Raw genomic sequence first — 19836 nt, 5'->3', positions numbered from 1 at the left:
AGGACTCCTGCTCCGAATTTCAGCACATAAAAGTAACTTGTTATTGCTTATTTAATGTCACATGGCATACTCACACAATAAAAGGAATTTGTGGTTCAATATCCACACGTACTAAAGAGACAATATAGATAGAAATGTCTAGAAACAGGGCATCCCTGCTCTTAAATTCCGACCAGACCCCGATAACCGATACCAGCACCACCCCATAACATCTAGTCGCAAATCTCACTTCCAAGACAAAAAACGTCCACAATTGCAATCACTTGCAGAGCAGAAACATGGTGGGGACAGTGATCTGAGCGATGGTTCAAGAAAATGATATAAAGTTATGAATCTACACTTTGCAACCTTTCTTAGGAATACTTACTAAGTGGCTTGAACTTATGGGCTTAAGACCAGCGGTTAACCAGGGACAGACCTGATTAAAATAGTTAGCACTGGGAGAAAACTGTTGTAAACAGCATTTTGCTTGTCTACTGGAAGATAAGGTCACTTTGAAAAAGTAAGGGTTAAAAACGCAGGCAGCCGCACTGAAGCCGGCTGCACCGTTGGCCACCATCAAACTGCCGACCTCACTTCCTACGTACTTGTCACTAGGAGCAACCAGAAGGATTCAAGAGAGCACGAGGAGCTAATAGATCACTCACTCCAGATGGTAAACAGATCTTCACTACTGAGAACTTCCTGCCACCCACATACGTGCCACAGTACCTATGTGAGGATCACTCCAAGAGGACACCTAAAGTGAACGTGTGACCCTTTGTGTATGTGGCACAGGTCACATAACATTCGATGCCTGGCTTCACCCTGGAGGTGCTCAGGAGTGGGTGCCTCACAGGGAAAAGCCAGGAGGGGTTCCATAGCGGTATGAGTACAGCGCCTTGAGACCCTAACGGGTGAGTAGTGCGCTATACAAGTGCTAATTTACATTTACATTCGAACGAGCACATTGCTGCGGGATCGCTGCTTTCTACAACACACTTGACTGGGCATGCTCGGTGTGCAGGGTACCATAAGATGAAAGGAAACATCCACATTTCGCTAGCATCTGTGGGAGTACAAGGGCAACTGCCCTTTAAAGAGCGAATGATGAAATTCAGTATCAGCACAAAAAGGGCAGAACATAGGACTGGGCCTTTGTGATAAAGAGAAGAGAGCTCCAGAAAGGTTTCACAAAGGTTTTCAGCCAATTAGTCTGATTAAAGGCGATACATTATCAAAAGATGCTTCCTGTGAACTCTCTGAAACCCCTACGCCTAATTAAATCACATTTAGAATGTATTTTATTGATGTCGTATTCAGTTAACGTAGTTATTTGGCGGGATGGAAGTGCTTTATTTCAATGAAGACGAAATGGAGATAGATAGGCAGTGTTGTGGGCAGGCCCGGAGTGCAGTGGGTGGGAGTGTTGAGGCACCTAGGGGGACTACCAAAAAAGAGTGAGAGAAAGTGTGAGTGAGTGAGAGTGAGTGTGTGAGTGTGTTTTCTTAGCTTCAGCATACCCGCTCTATTCAGCGGCCAGGTCAGCAGAATGACTGCCCAAAACTGGTTGAGTGCGCCTACAGAAATTCATGCAACAAATGACCAGCGACACATTTGTTACCCCCCTAAGAAACACAAATGATTAAGAAAATAATCAACTCACCCCATGTCTCCACCTGCTCTAGCTGTCGTTTCTCAAGCCTCTCATTTACAGACCTAAATCAGCTGGTGATGCCAGTAGGGACCAGGGCTACATTCTCAAATCCCCCACATATGGTGAAAAATAAGTGATCTCTGAAAGGAAAGCCTAGAATCCACAATATTTTCACAAATGTACAAAGCTGCCTTGTTTTATAAGAATAATTGGTCTTCGGATCATGCGCAGAAGACTTTTTCAGACAACAGGGACAGAAAAGTAAAATGCTAGGGCCAAAAGAAGAATGTAACCAACAATAAATGAGAACCTGTGGTTGTAAGATATCTCACAGTGGGAATCTCCAGGATGCATGGGATTCGTCGTTGAGTTTCCAGCAGGAAGGCCGACAAATTCTTTGCACCCCACCATCCCACCTCCGCGTGCCTTCAGTTTATTTTGAGCATCAACCTTCCGTGGCTTGCTTTTGGGAAGGGAGACGTGTTCTGCGTTGTTTCTGGGGGAGGGGAGCATCTTCTGGTGCTCTTTCTATGACCCATCTCAATTGAGGTGTTTTTTTCTCAAACTCTTACTTACAGATCTAAGCGTTCTGGATTTATAATTTTTTAAACAAAAATCCTTCTGTCTTCTAGCTTTTTCCAAAAAATACTTTGTCCTTATGGTTGGTCGTCATCCCTTGCTTTCTCTAGATGTACTCCTGCACTCTACTCAGCAACATCCTACGCCACTGCCAGCTATGCCACTGCAAACTACTCCAATCTACGCCAGTGTTTCCCAACCTTTTGACTTCTGTGGACCCCCACTTTTTCATTATGGAACCTGGGGACCCCAACTGGATCCTTATTGGAATCCGTGGACCCCCCCAATGACTCATTACTAACCTAATCTTAATATTATTGAATCTTCTAAGGAGTCACGGACCCCCTGAGGAGGCTTCGCTGACCCCCTGGGGTCCCCGGACCACAGGTTGGGAACCACTGATCTACACCATTGTGCACTACGTCACTGCACTCTACGCAACTCTATTCTCCATTTCTATTCTGCACCACTCTACAACACTGCTCTGTACTACACTGTACTCTGCAGGACTGCACTCTCTGCCACTAAACTCAATGTCACTCTATACCACTGAACACTACACAACTATACACTATTACGCTGTACGTCACTACATTCTACACCACTCTATTCTACTCTGCACAACTGCACTCTACGCCACTGCTTTCTGCACCAATCTACTTTGTGCCACTGCACTCTATGCAACAGCACTCTACTCTGCACCACTCAACTCTACCACACTCTACGCCACCACTCTCTGCATCACTCCACACCACTTTAATCTATTTTGTACCAGTGCACTCCACGCCACTGCACAGCACTGTACTCTATGCCATGCTACACCTTTGCACTCTAACCTGCACCCCTCCACTCCACTCTACTCTGAAACAATCTACTCTACGCCACAACACCCTATTCCACTGCAATCTACTCTGCACCACTTTACACCACTGCACTCTACGTCACTGCCTCTAGGCCACTGTACTCCACTCTCTGATACTCCATTCCATGATGTTCTATTCGATTAAACTCTACTCGGACACTCCACAACACTACTCCAATTTACGATGCTCTACACAACTCCCTGCAACTTACTCCACTCTGTTCTATCACACACTACTCCACTCAGCTCTATTCCAGTACTCCACGCCATGTCACTCGACTCTACAACACTCCACCCCACTCCAAGCCATTCCACTCTCCTACACTGCTCCACTCTGTGCCACCCCACTCTATGGCGATAACTGTTCTATACAACACTCTACAACACTCTGCCACTCCACGACACTTTATGCCATGCCTGTCCACTCTGGGACACTAAGTCCCTCCACAACACTACACCACTTCATGCCAATCCACTCAACTCCACTCAATAAAACTCCATCCTACTGCACTTAATGAGGCTCCACTCCACACCACTCTCCTTCACCACAATAACTTATAGCCATGCTGAACAGTAGCCAGGCTGGTCTACAACATGGCTAAAACACATTGACAAAGCCAATAGCTCTTGAATATGTGAGGCCTATTGCCTTTGACAATTCTTGATTGCCTTGTGGCGTTCATTATGAGCTTTTCTCTGTCAAGTTACAGATAAAAGCGCTATAAAGAACCCCGCCCCAATGTAGCTGCTAAAGTGGGTGGTTCCCGACGCCCCTGCCCACCAGGAAACAGTCAGTTTCTACACCACAGTACTCTACGAGAAGTGACGTAGAGTGCTATGGTGTAGAGTGCTGTACAGTGCAGTGGTGCAGACTAGACTGACGGAGAGTGTATTGGTTTTGGGTAAAGTGGTGTAGAGTGCACTGGGTGGAGTAAAGTGGTGTAGAGTGCAGAGATGTATAATAGAGAGTGGCGAAGAGTGGCAAAAGGTAGATTGAAGTGGCATAGAGTGGAGTGGCAGAGTGAAATGGCGCAGTGGAATAATGCAGTGTTGCTGAGTGGCTTAGAGTGGATTGATGTAAAGTGCAGTGGCCTGGAGCGTGCAGAGTAGAATGGCATGTATTGGCGTACAGTGCATTGGCGCAGACTGATGTAGAGTAGTGGTGCAGAGTACAGTGCGGTAGCATAGTGTGCAGAGCAGAGTAGCGTAGGGTTAACTGGTGGAGAGTGCAGTTTTGCAAAGTAGAATGGTATAGAGTGGAGTGGCACAGGCTGGAGTGCAGTGGCGTAGAGTGATGTTGAGAGTAGTGGCAAAGAGTGTAGAGGTGTAGTGTGCACTGATAGACTTATGCAAATTTCAGTGGCAGAGAGTGTAGTGTTGCAGAGTAGACTGTAGTAGAGTGCAGTGGTGTATAGTAGAGTGGTGTAATATGCATTGGTATGGAGTGTAGTTGCGTAGAGTGAAGCAGAGTAGGGGGGCAGAGAGCAGGTGCGTAGACTACAGCGGTGCAGAGTAAAATAGAGGGGCATAGATAACAAGTGCATAGAGTTCAGTGGTGTATACTGCAGTGGCATGAAGTGCTGTAGGGTATAGTGGAGTAGAGTGCAGTGGTGCACAGTAGATTGTTGTAGAGTGCATTGGTTTTGAATAAAGTGGGGTAGAGTGGACAGAAGCAAAGTGGAGTGGCACAGAGTGGATTGTTTCAGAGTGGAGTGGTGCACGGTAGAGTACAGTGGTGTAGAGTGCAGAGTAGAATAGAGTGGCGTAGAGTAGACTGGCACAGAGTACACTGGTGAAGAGTGGAGTGGTATGGAGCAGAATGCGTTGGTGTGGAGTGCAGTGGCATAGAGGACAATGATGCAGAGTAGACTGGCATGAATGGAGTGGTGCAGTGTAGAGTGCAGTGGTGCATGGTAGAGTAGTGTGGGGTAGAGTGCACTAGCATAGTGTAGAGTGGTGCAGAGTCAAGAAATGTAGAGTGAATTGACAGAAAGAAGTGATGCAGAGCAGAGTGCAATGAAGCAGAGTTGGGTGGAGTGAAGCGGCGTGGAGTGCTGTAAAGTGAAATATGCATGATGTGGTAGCGTACTGCCATTACAGACCACTATGTTTGCACAGACATACAGTTTTACTGATAAAAGTATTCAGTGCATAAACAATAATGTGAGGAAATGTCATCACCTGGTGTTTTGAACATATTAAAATATTTGTTTCTACCACACTTCAGAATTACCCAAAATGTGGTTTGTGCTTTCTTAATTCAAATATATTTTGAAATATCTCACAGTCTGTTATTTACAGACATTTACATTTTGTTGTGTGCTAGAAAACAAATACCATTGAACAGCCTTTCTCAAGCACAGCCCCAGTATCCAGCATGATTGTCACATAAATCCTCTCAATCTGAAGTAAGAGAAAGAAAAGTAAACACCAAGCTCCTGGTAAGACAGTCTGCCATTCAACCTTTGTATCTGAACACACAACAAATGTGACAAGATAAGTAAGTGTGACAGGATGAGAACAAAACTTAAACGTCTGTTTACAGAAACCCAGAACTGGTGGAAGACTACAGTAAATCGGGTTTGGGCAATGAAAAGGACAAACTCAAGCTGGACAGCCTAAAACAACTAGAGCAAGCAAATAGAAAGCAAGCAAATGTGAGTTACAAACCACGAAGTCAATGGTAAGCAATGAGTGTAACATTCCCAGGGAAGCTTTCAGAATGTCCCACGATGTCATTAACAAACCAGACATCTGCGTTGTCTGGTAGACTTCGAACTAAAAAAGGATTGGTTGATAGAAAAGAGGAGGAAGGGTGGACAAGTGGATGCATGATTGGATAAGAGTATGGATGGATGAGTGGGTTAAAGGATGGAGGGATGAGTGGGTTAAAGGATGGAGGGATGAGAGGATGGATAGATGAGTTGGTGAAAGGGTGGGTGAAAGGATGGGTGGGTGAAAGGACCGATGGATGGGTTAAATGATGGGTGGATGAAAGGATGGGTGGGTTAAAGGATGTGTATGCAAAAGGATGGGTGCGTGAATGGGTGAAAGGATTCATGGGTAGGTGAATTGATGGCTGAATGTTGGATAAAGGATGGGTTGGAAATCTGAGAGGATGGATGGATGAATGAGTGACGGCAGAGTGGGATTTTCGAGATTTCAATATAGTAGCAGTATTGATGGCAAACCAGATTATTTGTTACTGTAGCAAGAAATGAAAGGTGGAGATGAGATTAGTTTGCTGCTTTTCATCAGGGTGGGACGGGGACAGAATATATGTCCGGGCACCAAAATAAGCGTGGCCACCATTAGCAAGTCAAATAGCCAAAAAGAGGGCCATGTTTGCAAATCGGGAATCTCTGAAGTGTAAAAGAGTTTTGGAAGGTATAGGAGGCTGCAAGCATTTGTGCTTTCTGCAGGCAATGCTTATACTAATAGTAGGGAAATCAGCAGTAAAACCCAGTCCACCAGACCACAATCCAGATCCAAAAACAGTCCAACTGCCTACACAGTGGCCTGTTGGATCAGCACTAGTGGCAATGCCTGATTACCCAATAGGCAAGTCCAACCCTGCTTCTCATCACTCATTGAAGTTTCAAATATTCGGCCTTCCCTAGCTTCCACTGGAAATAATCAAAAATTGCAAAAATGGTTTACATTTATGTGAAAAACTGCTGAAACATGTCCCATTCATACGTCAAGGCTGTGACAGCAAGGATGAAGTCGAAGGTGGTTTCACAAGGATTTGCACTTAAGACTTCCATGGTGTCAGTCTTCACAATATGCCTCCAGAAGAGCTGGGTGGTTCTTCTGAACAATATGACATGCAAAGGCATTGCTTTTAAATTAAAAATATGAAATATGTAAATACATTTCCAGGTTCCCAAGTGGATACTATCAGTGAAGAAATACTTTTGAGAGTGAATATAAGAATATATGCGACACTACATATGTGATTGAGCGCGAGTGACAAGGTGCCTTCTACGAGACTGCAGAAATTTACAGGAATAGGAGCGCACCGGGGAAAAAAAGAAAAAGAAAAGTCAGTGTTAAATCTGAACACCTGCAACTGCGGTGTAGAATTCCCCACCATAGTCATGAGGATGTACTGTTGAACACCAACAACTATGGAACTACACACTACTGCCAAGACCATGACACCTGTTAAAAAGGCGAGTTTGAAATGGAAGCAACTGTACTCAATTTCACTGGTTCTCTGGTAAATTCCACCAATATGCATGGTTTGACACTGGCCTCACCTGGTCTGAGGTTTCTGACAGGCACTTATGGTCAAATAGTTGCTTTCAGCACTGCGGTAAGCGGCCAAACACAGATGTGTGCATCAATGCCATGGCTTTGCCCTGGATGCGGAAAGCAAATGATAGCCTTTAGTGGAATATGAGCTATCTTGGAGGGATCAGAGTCTGTCTGCAGGGTTCTTCCACACTTGATATTAAATGTTAATGCCCCAGCGAAGTGGGGCATAAAATAATCTAATACTGCTCCAATAATGGCTCGAGCTACGGGTTCTCTATAGTCCTTTGAGAGTAAAATTCTAATTTTACTCTGTAGACATCCATATTAATGTGTGTCCAACATAACCTACAGTATTTTAACTTTACTTTCGACTCTGAATTTAACTGTCTCCAAAATGAAGGAACTATATGTACAAACTTTCTTCTTTACGCAGGCATCGGGCCTGGCAATCAGAAATTTCCTTTTTGCAGAATTTATACTCACCCAGTTCTTTTCCAAATAGCTGTGAGTTGTGGACAAAGCCCCTCACCTTGGGTGTCACCTGGTTAATTTTAAAGCTATCTTTAAAGATTGGTCACCAGGATATAGTCCATTAAAGGGGAACAACTAAAAAAGGGACTCTGAACATTCGGCTGACCAATCTAAACAGGAGTGGACTTGGTGGTAGCAGAATGCTACTTCCTTCTATAAATTCTTAAATATTATTATGGATATAGATAACAATATCAAAACAATTTTCTTTAAGGATTAAGGGAATATGCTGTCAAGAATAGATGAGAACCTTCATTCTGGGTTAATGGCATTCCAGAACATCTCTTGAAATACAACATACCAAAACACCTTGTGGGGGATAGGGCAAGCTAAAGAAACAATATCTAATGACTTCAAAACAAAACCTGCACACAGAAAACATACAAAAATAAAAAAGCTAGACTTGCAAGAGTAGTGGAATAAACTTTATCCCTCAGAATGTACCCAAAGAAGACAACACCTATATGTATTGTAAAAGTTATGTTGTCCTTTAGGTTACCTAGCTAAAAATGTACATGTTTTGCTTATGACATGACCACCTATTCTTTGTACCAGGTGTAAACTACTCAAATATGGCCCCTTCAGAGATTGACCTGGCCTTGAGGAAGAAAAAACAAATATATATATATTGCTCTTTAGACCAATGTTGTTGAACGGTTTCTACCTACCTGGTCAATGGTGTGGCTCAATACGCAACGCTTATTTTTGCACCAACGACATGCAGACCAAAGTAGCCGAGCATCTCTAAAGCCAACAGAAGCTGAGACGCTAGTACAAAGCTATCTGCTGCAGCCCATGAAACAATATTAGAGGTGGTAGCCCAATAAGTCAGAGATACACTAAGAAAATTTGACCTCTTGCGGTCAAAACTCATTCCTCGCAAACAAAGTCTAAAACAGGCTCTCCAAGGAGCCCAGAGTAGACAGGGCTGTGGGGCTAAAATCTGCTTCAATACCCCATTAGTTTCTCATTATGGAGGGCAAACTGGGAGCTCAAAAGACATAAAAGAAAGAACAGGTGCGAGGAAAAAGGAGGGCTCGGCACCCTGACACTTGTACATCATCAGTGATCTTTCCTCAACAGCAGAAGGCCACGTGCCGGTTATTTTGGCAGGATCGAAGTGTTTTCCCCAGCACACAAGGGTTATTGGTTTTTGAAATACACGGGCATATGTTCCTGGGAAAAGGGAAACAACTCATAAAGCGTTTACTGGCAGGAACATCTGCTGAAGTAAAAATGACTTTGAGCATCAGCAGCGAGGCCAGGCGCTGAATAGCCATGGTCCTGCCAGTGTCGGGGCCCAGGAGAGAGGAATGTGGGTTATTTGTGCTGTTTCACAGCCACGGGCGTCAGTGAGGGGGAGCCAGGGTAGCAAATGTGCTGAAGGAGACTCCTCTACTAATACAACATTTACGAGAGCAAAACCGGTGCATTTAGAGTGAAAAGAGGTAGTAGGGACACATCATCCTCGGACGGAGCTTCAAAACATGGCCACTAAACCACTTTCTTAACTCCTGCTGATTTGGATAAACAATGTTACTGGTGGCAGGTATATATTGTCAATCACTTTATGTCTGCCCACATTTATTCAGCTTTGCCTCGCCATCCTCTGCTTTCTGACATATCTTAAAATCGAGTGTGTTTTCTCGTTTTTTACAAATACATATCATTTAGAATCCCGGGTCATGCGGTTTTGTCTCTCTGAAACTGTACCTCAATTTCCAATTCTAGCTATTTAGCACAGCTGTATAGCATGGACCACGATTTCTATCTATGCAGATTCGAAGGACTCTTTTAGGCTTTAAATGCTGTCCAAAGGAGGCTCAGAAGGGCTGGATCTACGCCAGAACTTCAGGATAACCAGAAAGCATGTTTTTATTCATGGCCACCATATATAATATGTCAATATAATGGAAATATGCCATGCACCCAGCCTTCCCTGACCGACACTGGCACACCATCAGGTTAAAATAACACATCGCTGCTTGTTTTCCATTTCAGCAGTGATGGTAGCGGCTACAGTGAATAGCTCACAGCAGTGTTAGTTTTCTTGCTACTGCCCTGGCCTTACCTCAGTCTTAAGTGACAGCAGTTAAAGAGCTACTGCTTGGCAACCGCACACCGGTCACCGCCCACCAGAAGTTCCACCTCTTGAAAGCCGGGGCTCAGATTAAGCAGTTCCTGAGTGGCAGAGAACTACTCATTCCAGCTCATGGGACCGGGCGGCACCTTTTTAAAATTTTGCTACCTTCGCACTTCATTAAACTTGGAGAGTTAAAAAAAATATATATATTTGCACATCTCTAGTTGAAAGCAACTGCAAAATCTGGCACCAACCATTTCCAGGCACAGGATATCCAGGTCCAAGAGTTCCCCACTCTCTGTGGTTATACCAGCCCGGAAGCACCACCTCAAGGGGTTAGTAGTTTTATGTCCAGAAAATAGTTTAAAGCTGGACTGGTACTGCTTGTTCCATGGAGTTTGCATGGTAGGATTATGAGTTAAAAAGGGCGAAAGTTAGCCAGGCTGGTAGGGCCCAAAGAGGATTTTTAATTAAAATAAAACCATCACTGTAGATTTTACATCTGTGGGTACCTTGCCTGTCATCAACAAAATGTTAAACAAAGGCTAAAACGGATCAATTCGATCTTGTGACATGACCAGGCAATGTCCTGTGGAGAACCAGTAGAGTTCAATGGTTGGTACAAAGTTTGGATGGATGGAGATGACCCTGTGGAGCACCAGTAGGGTTCTAAGGTGGTACAAAGTTTGGATGAATGGAGACAATCCTGTGGAGCACCAGTAGAGTTTGATGGTTGGCACAACGTTTGGATGGATGAAGACAATCCTGTGAAGCACCAGTCGAGTTCGATGGGTGGTACAAAGTTTGGATGGATGAAGACAATCCTATGGAGCACAAGTCGAGTTCGATGGTGGTACAAAGTTTGGATGGATGAAGACAATCCTGTGGAGCGCCAGTCGAGTTCGATGGTGGTACTAAGTTTGGATGGACAGAGACAATCCTGTTGAGCACCAGTAGAGTTCGATGCGTGGTACAAAGTTTGGATGGATGAAGACAATCCTGTGGAGCACAAGTCGAGTTCGATGGTTGGTACAACGTTTGGATGGATGAAGACAATCCTGTTGAGCACCAGTAGAGTTCGATGGGTGGCACAAAGTTTGGATGGATGGAGACAATCCTGTGGAGCACCGGTATTTAAATGAGACTATCTCATTAATAGACACAAACATAGTTCTGCTACCCAATGTTTTATTGAAAAAAAAAGGGAATCATAATGTATCTTTCTTTGCTGATTTCTTAACAGAGTTAATTGGAGTTGAACATATTTTCACTTTAGAGAATGTACAAACAGAGAATATTTCTGCACTTGGGTGAGAAACAGACAGACCTCTGAGGAAAGGGAACTGAAAACCCACAACAGTTCCCTGGACCATGACACACAAAGGAAGAAAAAAGGGTTCATATCGGGTCTGAGCAAGTGCAGTGGAAGGAAGGTCTGAGCAAATTCCACAGTTAAGGTATCACCCAAACCATTAACCCGTCAAAGGCAGAAAGTGCAGGTGAATGACACTGAGCGAGCACACAGGTAAGGTTTTGTAAAGTGGAAAGAAAAGGTGGATGAGAATGAGTGAGTACACTGGTGTATGTATAAGGGATTATAAGGTGGAAAGTACTGGTGAATGACACTGAGTGAGTACTCTGATGGGTAAGATTTTTTAAGGTGGCAAGAAAAGGTGGATGAGATTGAGTGAGTACAGTGATGTGTGTGTATAAGAGTTTATAAGGTGGAAAGTAGTGGTGAATGACACTGAGCGATCACACAGGTAAGGTTTTGTAAAGTGGAAAGAAAAGGTGGATGAAAATGAGTGAGTACAGTGATGTGTGTGTATAAGAGTTTATAAGGTGGAAAGTAGAGGTGAAAGACTGAGTAAATAGGTAGATGGCAGTGTTAAGATGTTATAAAGTAGTTTAAGTATCAGGGATGAACCTGAATGTCAATATTCATTGTACAATAGTTTCTTTGACTGGAAAGACATTGCTATTTTTCAAAGAAGCATGTATCAATGAAGACCTGGCTAGTCAGTTTGTTGTTGTCATGATGTATTTTTATAGCTTATAATATTTTTACATGTTAATGTATGACAGAACTTTGGGTATCTATTGAGGTGTTATACATTTCGGTTGCAGAGAAGTTGGATTCCACCCATGCGTAGCTGGTATAGATGTAGTTATTGATATTGTAGATTGTGTACTGTGGTACTCTAGGTGTGAAAACATTTTTAGAGTTGCAAAGCCCATATGGTGGCAATGGGACTTATAGCAGAATCTTAACTACGAACTGCTATTTTTTATGGCTGGTGTTGTACCCACAACTAACCCTTGAACCTTAGCTGTCTCCAACATTAGTTTTGTTTTCAGGGACTTTCTTGGGTGAGCACCGTAATGCCCTTTGCTTTGCTCATACTCACCTGTTTGCATGTCTTATGTATCATTCCTATTGTTTAATTTCTCATAAATAGTGCTAACAAATACAATCTTGACTACCACATTTTTAGGGGATGAGATACACTCGTGTAATATATTACAGTGTCACAAAACAATGTTTATATTTGGTTCTGGAAATGCACCTTACTTTTGGATTGGTTTGTCTATGTGGTAGAGCCTAAAAATAGCACCGCTGGGGAATAGGTCAAACATTATAGAAACCATGTTCTAGGCTTTGTCAAAGAAATGTACGTTTAACATACATTAATTTAGTTTTATTTTTGACTCAATCACAGATTGTACCTTACTGGGTGATGTTTGCAATCATTTGTTTTGGTTTTGCTTTTGACCACAACATAAATTGTGGACTGTGTGATAGTTGGGTCCTCAATGGCCAGGGCTTCATCCAAGGCATCTTTGAGCTTTTCATGTGCTGATTAACAAGAACAATGTGTCTGTGTAAACCAATATCAGCAAAAAGGATTCCATGTTCTTTCTTTGATATAATTATAGTCAATAAAAAGTAAGTAAATGCAACAATGTAAGTCAGCCCTTACTGTTACCTGCAACAAGCTCCAGTTTCTCCCCGGGGTCCCCCTCAGAGTAGAGCTTGGGATGACACCGGTACCCAATCTGGCTGATGAGGCTTGCAGGCAGAGCCACCAAGTCACGCCGAATCAACACACAGGAGCGACTTTCCATGGATCCTGGAATTGGGTCTGGCTTCTCTTGAACAACTAGTGAGAGAACAAAAGAGGGCGAGTGAGAGAGGGGTCACTTCAGTGACACACGTCACTTACAGGTAAGTGACTCATCAACTCATTAGATAGAAGAGAGAAGAAACAATGCTGTGATACCCAAAGGAAGCATGCTTAAAAGTTTCTGGGAGCACTGAAAGGGGGCTTCTAAAAAGAGAAAATGAAAAACGAAAATCTGGCCAACCAGCCCTGGTACTATAGCACCTCATTTTCAGGCTAATGTGCATAAGACAAATGCTGTCACTCACCTGAAAAGAGGAGGGCTGGCCACTGCCCCACGCTGTATCCTGTTAGCTATGGATCAAAGTGTGAGGGTCACTACTACAGACAAATGGTAGAAGAGGGCTGACCGAAATACACTATGTAAAGATATATATATATATATATATATATATATCTTTACATAGTGTATTTCGTATATATATTATATATATACACACACGACACTCAGGCCTTCTGAATAGATTCCTACGAGAACCATTACAGTAAAACTCTTTTTCCTTTAGGGTTTGTCAAAGGGGGTGATTAGTACCAAAGTCCGGACGTAATCTGTGAGATTTCAAGCAGCAAAATGTGTGTTTCAAGGATTTAACTGAGTTTAATAACAATCTACCCTTAAAGACACATTGGGGGTTATTACAACTTTGGAGGAGGTGTTAATCTGTCCCAAAAGTGACGGTAAAGTTGCGGATATACCACCAGCCATATTACGAGCTCCATAGGATATAATGGGCTCGTAATACAGCTGGTGGTATATCCGTCACTTTACCATCACTTTTGGGACGGATTAACACCTCCTCCAAAGTTGTAATAACCCCCATTGTCTTTGACGTAAGTGTTTAATAATAAGTCAGGCCTACTGTCTTGGTCATAACTGTTCATAATACACGGATCACACAGTGGCAACTGCAGTAACTTTTCCCAATGAAGCAATCATGAGGCCTAAAGCCCTAGTCATGGGCTTGTCACCATAACCAGTACAGACCTACTGCATTGAGCAATTATCACAACGCAACCATTAGGCGTGCCCTAATACAATTACAAATATTTTACTTTATCAACTGTAATTTGGAACATATGATCTATCCTAAGAGGGCCAAACAAGGATGATCGCGGAGCAAGTTTTTTTTTTTTTAAATCGCTATTGTTAGTGTGAGAATGTAACAAACACCAAAACCACTGAGAGTCCATGTAAAAATACCTCTCAGCGGACTTTAGTACAGAGTAACAACAATCCAATCTTAAATGCCTATTGATTTGAACACATACTTTTTGCAATATATACATCAGGCCTACTGCTTTTTCGTAACTTTTAATTATTAACAGATCATGCTTAATGCTTCTACCACCATTACCAACTCAGTCCTGCATAAGCTTTCCCACAAGGGACAAAGTGCAACTCAAGCATTCTTTTTCAGTGGAAGTACACAACTTCTGCCCTATCAAAGGCTGTAATCAAAAACAACCCACTTATGGGCGGAGCCTAGGCCCCTTTCAGTAACACTTTGGAAACATTTCTGTTGCACACAGCGTTTGGCGACAGCAGAACTGTTAGGCCAGATCTAAACGTGTGTTCGCAATAGAAAGGGTGAACATGAAGATCCAAGTACTGAAGTGCCACTTGAGCAAACACTCATGAAAAACAGATTTAAAGGGAGGCTGCTGATTTAAAAAAATAAAATAAAAAAAAAAAAACAGTTGAACCTCTGGTGATAAAACACCATCAGCGACTGTCAAATGAGTAAAATTATTTTTATACTAACTTTTCTCTGCAATGCCAATGATATAGGTCAGCAATAAAAAGGGAAGTGTTCGTTCCTCCCACAAAAGCAATGCAGCTTGGTGCAAGTCAGTCTTGTACATATTTGAGGATCTGGGAGTTTCACTGTCAGGACACAGTGTAATGTAGCATATAATAACTTGGCTTTCATTACAGACTAGTTAAAAACCAAGTACAGCAAATGGGTTCCTAGTAAATACCTGTGACAGGCAGATCAATGATATAAAGCTTTCACTGGCTGAGGAACATGACTTACACAAAACCATTATTTTATGCAACGTATGGGCTGAAGAAAGTTTCAGCTAAAAAGTTTAACCAAAGTAGTGACAGAAACTACGAAAGGTCTGTGGACCAGACAACGTAATATTGGCATTGCAGGCATGCATACAACTATCACTATCAATGTTAGTACACAAAGCAAGTGTATCTAAAAGGTGCTCCTTGAGGGCCAGAGCCAAGCCAAAATCTTAGGATGTCCACATAAGAAACAGTTATCCACAACTAATCAAAGTGGGAAACATTACAGTTGGTGGTAAATCTGAAACCCCGGCGCATCTGTGGCCCTTTAACACCAAGGCTGGGTGCTAATGAAACAACAAATCATGATAAATTGTACTTTCTGCGCCACATGACCTCAATCTGCAAATAAACTATATCACTGTTTAAGGTGATGAGACACCATCTCATCACTGCAGGGCAGTGCTTAATCTGTGCTTGTTGTATCTGGTGCGGATCACCGGCACTTATTTTTGAGGGCCAGGGCTTATTCTTCTGTCTCAAACATTTACTCCGAGCAAAAGACACATATGGGAAAGATGGCGGAAGAGAAATACGAAAATGTGTCACATAGGGAGAAAGCAGTAAGCTGCAAGAGTGAGCTGAAGGGGCAGGGAGTGGCTTTAAATTGATTGATGAGGCCCCCGATGGCTTCAGCATTACGCTACGTCAGTATTCCATGTTCGCACATTTAATTGCAGCAGCCGCATGTTTAAGAGGAGGGCTTTGAGCACCGGCACGTTTTTATTTGCAAATTAAGCACTGCTGCAGGGGCAGAGAGCTCATGCATTTGAGGTACTGTCCGATGCAGTGCTATTGCATTTTGCTCCAGGATCTCATCTCCAATGTCACTAGCAGTGAGGGAACACGATTAAAGAGGGTCACAAGTGATTGCCAATGCGCAGACGTCTCCACTTACAAGCAACATGAGAACTAGGCTGATCATGCATTTTAGGCCACAAATTACATGCACAGTTTGCTAAAAGTTGGAGAACATCAATAGTCCGGGCAATTGCTGATTAATGAAGACTAACTAATCTATACATTTTAAGGGAGGCAGTTAAATTTGAGAGCATGAATAAAGAATGTCAACTGAGTAGAGGCCATCATACCCTTCAGGATTGTGGCACTGTATAGCCTTCATGTCAATAAGCGCTCTGTTGCCATCAGCAACATAGGCTGGCATACTGTCCTGGAAAGTCAGAATTTGTACAATAGCAGGAAAGAAATGAAAGATTTGGAATGCGGAATGTTGACATGTGGCCAAAGGACAAACCCATTCTACAAGTGGACCACCACTGCACAGGACAAAAATACCAGCAAAAACCGCATCCAAAGTTAACCACAAAAAAAAAAAACTCATGGGTAACAGATATCATAAATGAAAGTAAAAACAACTCAACACAGTAGAATGCAAAATGAGAAAATTGAGGCTATGAAAAGACAGTAGCGTGCTACCGCGCTAGGAGAGCCTACAAAAGAGCTATCCGAACCTTAAAAAGACCACTACTTCACTTGCATAACTGAAGCAGACTGCAAATGCAAAGAACTCCATACAATTCTGAAATCCAGAGTGCCTAAACACAAAGACCAAGCTCACAAGAGGTCCGTGACAAAACTTCCAATGATTTGACCTAAACAAAAATTATAAAGGTTTAAAATTACCCGATGGAGAACACAGACACCACCACAACAATACATGACCTAACCACCGCAGAAAAATATACCAAAACCTTGTTTTGAGACTTCAAAAAGATTTCATCAATATTATCATTGCAGCCAGATCACCATCAGAGCCAGCACCACCAAGATCCTTTAAAGATATCCAAGATATCCTTCACTCAGCCTGTGCAGGACAGGTAGCCGAATGCCTATTCAACAAGTTCCTGGAATGAAGGTCATTCCCACCTGAGTTTAAAACCTGCTACATCAGTCCTCTTCTCAAAAAGTAAAACTTTGACCCATCTTATCCAGCAAACTTTAGGTCCGTATCAAATGGACCATTCTTTGGAAACATTTTTGAGAAAGCTCTATTTACTAAACTCTAGAACTTTACTGAATATCATGGCTCACTGTCAGACCAGGCAGAAGCATAGAGTTAGCCATCCTATCCATCTGGGATAATCTAAAACTCAGTGGACAAAAACCAGAGTAGCCGCCTTGTTACTTCTGGATTCATTAGCTGCATTGGACACCATCTACCATAACATGCTACTGCAAAGACTTCATATTATGGAATCCATGAAAATGTATCAAAATGGATTGCTTGTTATCTCACAGACAAAGTGTAGCCTACTTATCCCCTTTTAATATCAACATCACCTCCTCACACACAACACAGTGGCGTTCATCAGGGGTCCATGATATCGCCCTCCATTATTAAACATCTACCTAACCTCTTTACCAAAACTGAATAGATCATACAACCTCACCTATAACAACTATGCAGATGACACCCAAATCATTTTTAAAAATGGATAGCCCAGAAGACTTCTACAATCCAAAACTCGATGGCGGCCTTGCTTTATACACCTGGATGATGAATAGCTATCTAAAGCTCAATGCTACAAAGAAAGATTATCACATGCAGATAATGGTGAACCTACCAGCCAACCACCACATGGACTAAGGAACCTGATGCCCCTCTGACAACACCAAGAGGCAGACAACTAGGAATAATCATGGATTCAAACCTAACCTTGATACCGCATACTAATGTCTCAAGCAGTGCTTTCCACTCAATGGAAACACTAGGTTGCATCTTCCCGTACCGCGCATACCAACAAACTGCAAGCCATCCTCAAGTCAATAGTCCCCATGCTCGACTATGCCAAAAACCTATATCTTGGCAGATCCACATTATACGCAAAATAAAAACTGATTCAAAATGCTGCCGCAAGGCTTCTTCTCCCCCTTCACCCAAGAGAAAGCATGACTCCAGTCCTGCAATCGCTCCACTGGCTACCTACAGCTAGAAGAGAACATTCAAGGTATTATGCATTGTCCCAGAGCCTCCAAAGAAAAGTACTACTATACCTATAAGTTAAATCCATGCAAAAACAACCAAATAGAACACTGTGCTCAAGGCTTGCACCACGTATCATACCACCTTACATAAGACATTTGTAGGAAGCACTGCTTTTCCAGTACAAACGGCCAAGCTATGGAACTCACATAGCATAGCATATACATCCTGATGACAGTTGAAAAGTAGGCTTTTTCCTAGATAACTGCACCACCCACATCCCGGCAACAGAGCCCAGAAAACAGTTGCACCCTCAAGTGCAATCAGCTTATAAACCAAGAACTGCAAACAACTCAACAATCAAACTGTTGTCATTATACAAGTAAGCACAAACAGTGCTGACCTATGGTTCACTGAAGTATTATATAGTTATGTACTTCTATATATACCTGCGGTGGTCTACAGTAATACTAAAACCATAACTCACAGCAGTCAGCAAGACAATGTAACTTATACCTATTCTCACAAGACATATCTGACATTAGGGCTCTCAATCACCTGCACTGTACAGCCCAAAAAAGAAAAACAACAAATTACCAGGTATGGAATAACTGAAGAGATCAGTCATCCATTACTGGACAATTTCGGAGGACTTTAATGTAGTCCATTCACTTCGGGTTCCAAATATCTATACAATCTGACTGCTTTTTTACATCTCATATAGACACTCGGATATGGGATAATATTAAAAATGCCATTCGCAACATATCTCCTCACTCCCTGATGATGAATCCAGATGCATAAAGTGCACAGCTATTCCATAGAACGTCCCGGAGTCGAGACGCACAGCTTTGAATGAAGAGCCATTTTTTCAATCTCTTTTTGAAGATTTGTTCAGGTTCAGCTAGGGGGATGTTCAAGGGGAATTTGTTCCAGGCAAAGGACCCAAATATGAGAAGCAGCAGCTTATCCTGGGTACCTTGGCTAATGTCCTGTTAGCGGAACGCAGTTTCATAGCAGGGAGATGGGCAAGAATTCTTGATGAAAAATATCTGGGACCATTTAGGTGTAGGGCTCTTTCGGGGAATACAAGTGCTTGGAACAAGATGTATTTCCTCAATGCTAGTCAGTGCAGAGAATGAAGATGAGAGAAAGCCTGAATCCTCAAAGGAAAATTGAAGAGCGAGCTGCTGCGTTTTGCACCACCAGATGCTTGTTAAGTAATTGGAGAGGGTAAGGTATAATGCGTATGAGTAATCCAGCCTAAACGTGATGAATAACTGTTTTCCTGGCTGGTACAGAAAGGAAACTGAGAAACTTTTTCAATATGCACAGAAGGCGGTCAAACTTAACCCCAAGGTCTTTGGCCACTTAAGATTGCGGGGCTAAAAGGGGTACGCCATCCATCCAAAAAGCCTGCCAGACTCAAGGTGAGCTGCAGCTGAAGAAGAGAACTTCGGTCTTATCCACAGTGCACTTCTGTGGGTTAAGGAATATCCCGCTGGAAGACAGCGGCCAACCAAGTTTTGGTGACGTCTAGTGCAATAAAGGAGAAGAGGAGCTATGTGTCGTATGCATAAGAGATCATCTTGGTACCAAGGTATTTCGCCCAGTGTGCCAGCAGAGTGAGGTAGATGTCAAACAGTGTGGGGCTTAGGGCCGATCCCTGGTGCAGCCCTACT

General features: G+C 42.8%; 1 protein-coding gene across 3 annotated transcripts in view; it reads right to left on the bottom strand.

Moving 5' to 3' along the window:
* Window positions 1–19836, bottom strand: part of NACC2 (NACC family member 2) — a 264936-nt gene that overhangs the window by 23413 nt on the left and 221687 nt on the right. For all 3 annotated transcript variants that reach the window (XM_069241635.1, XM_069241637.1, XM_069241636.1), the window contains exon 3: window positions 12939–13112. In XM_069241635.1, coding sequence (XP_069097736.1) covers window positions 12939–13112 — 174 coding nt within the window. The remainder of the gene's footprint in view (window positions 1–12938; window positions 13113–19836) is intronic.

The sequence above is a fragment of the Pleurodeles waltl genome, chromosome 6 (genome assembly GCF_031143425.1).
Source record: "Pleurodeles waltl isolate 20211129_DDA chromosome 6, aPleWal1.hap1.20221129, whole genome shotgun sequence".
Classification (NCBI taxonomy): domain Eukaryota; kingdom Metazoa; phylum Chordata; class Amphibia; order Caudata; family Salamandridae; genus Pleurodeles; species Pleurodeles waltl.
The sequence above is the reverse complement of the archived record's forward strand: the minus strand, read 5'-3'. Positions and strand labels throughout refer to the sequence as shown.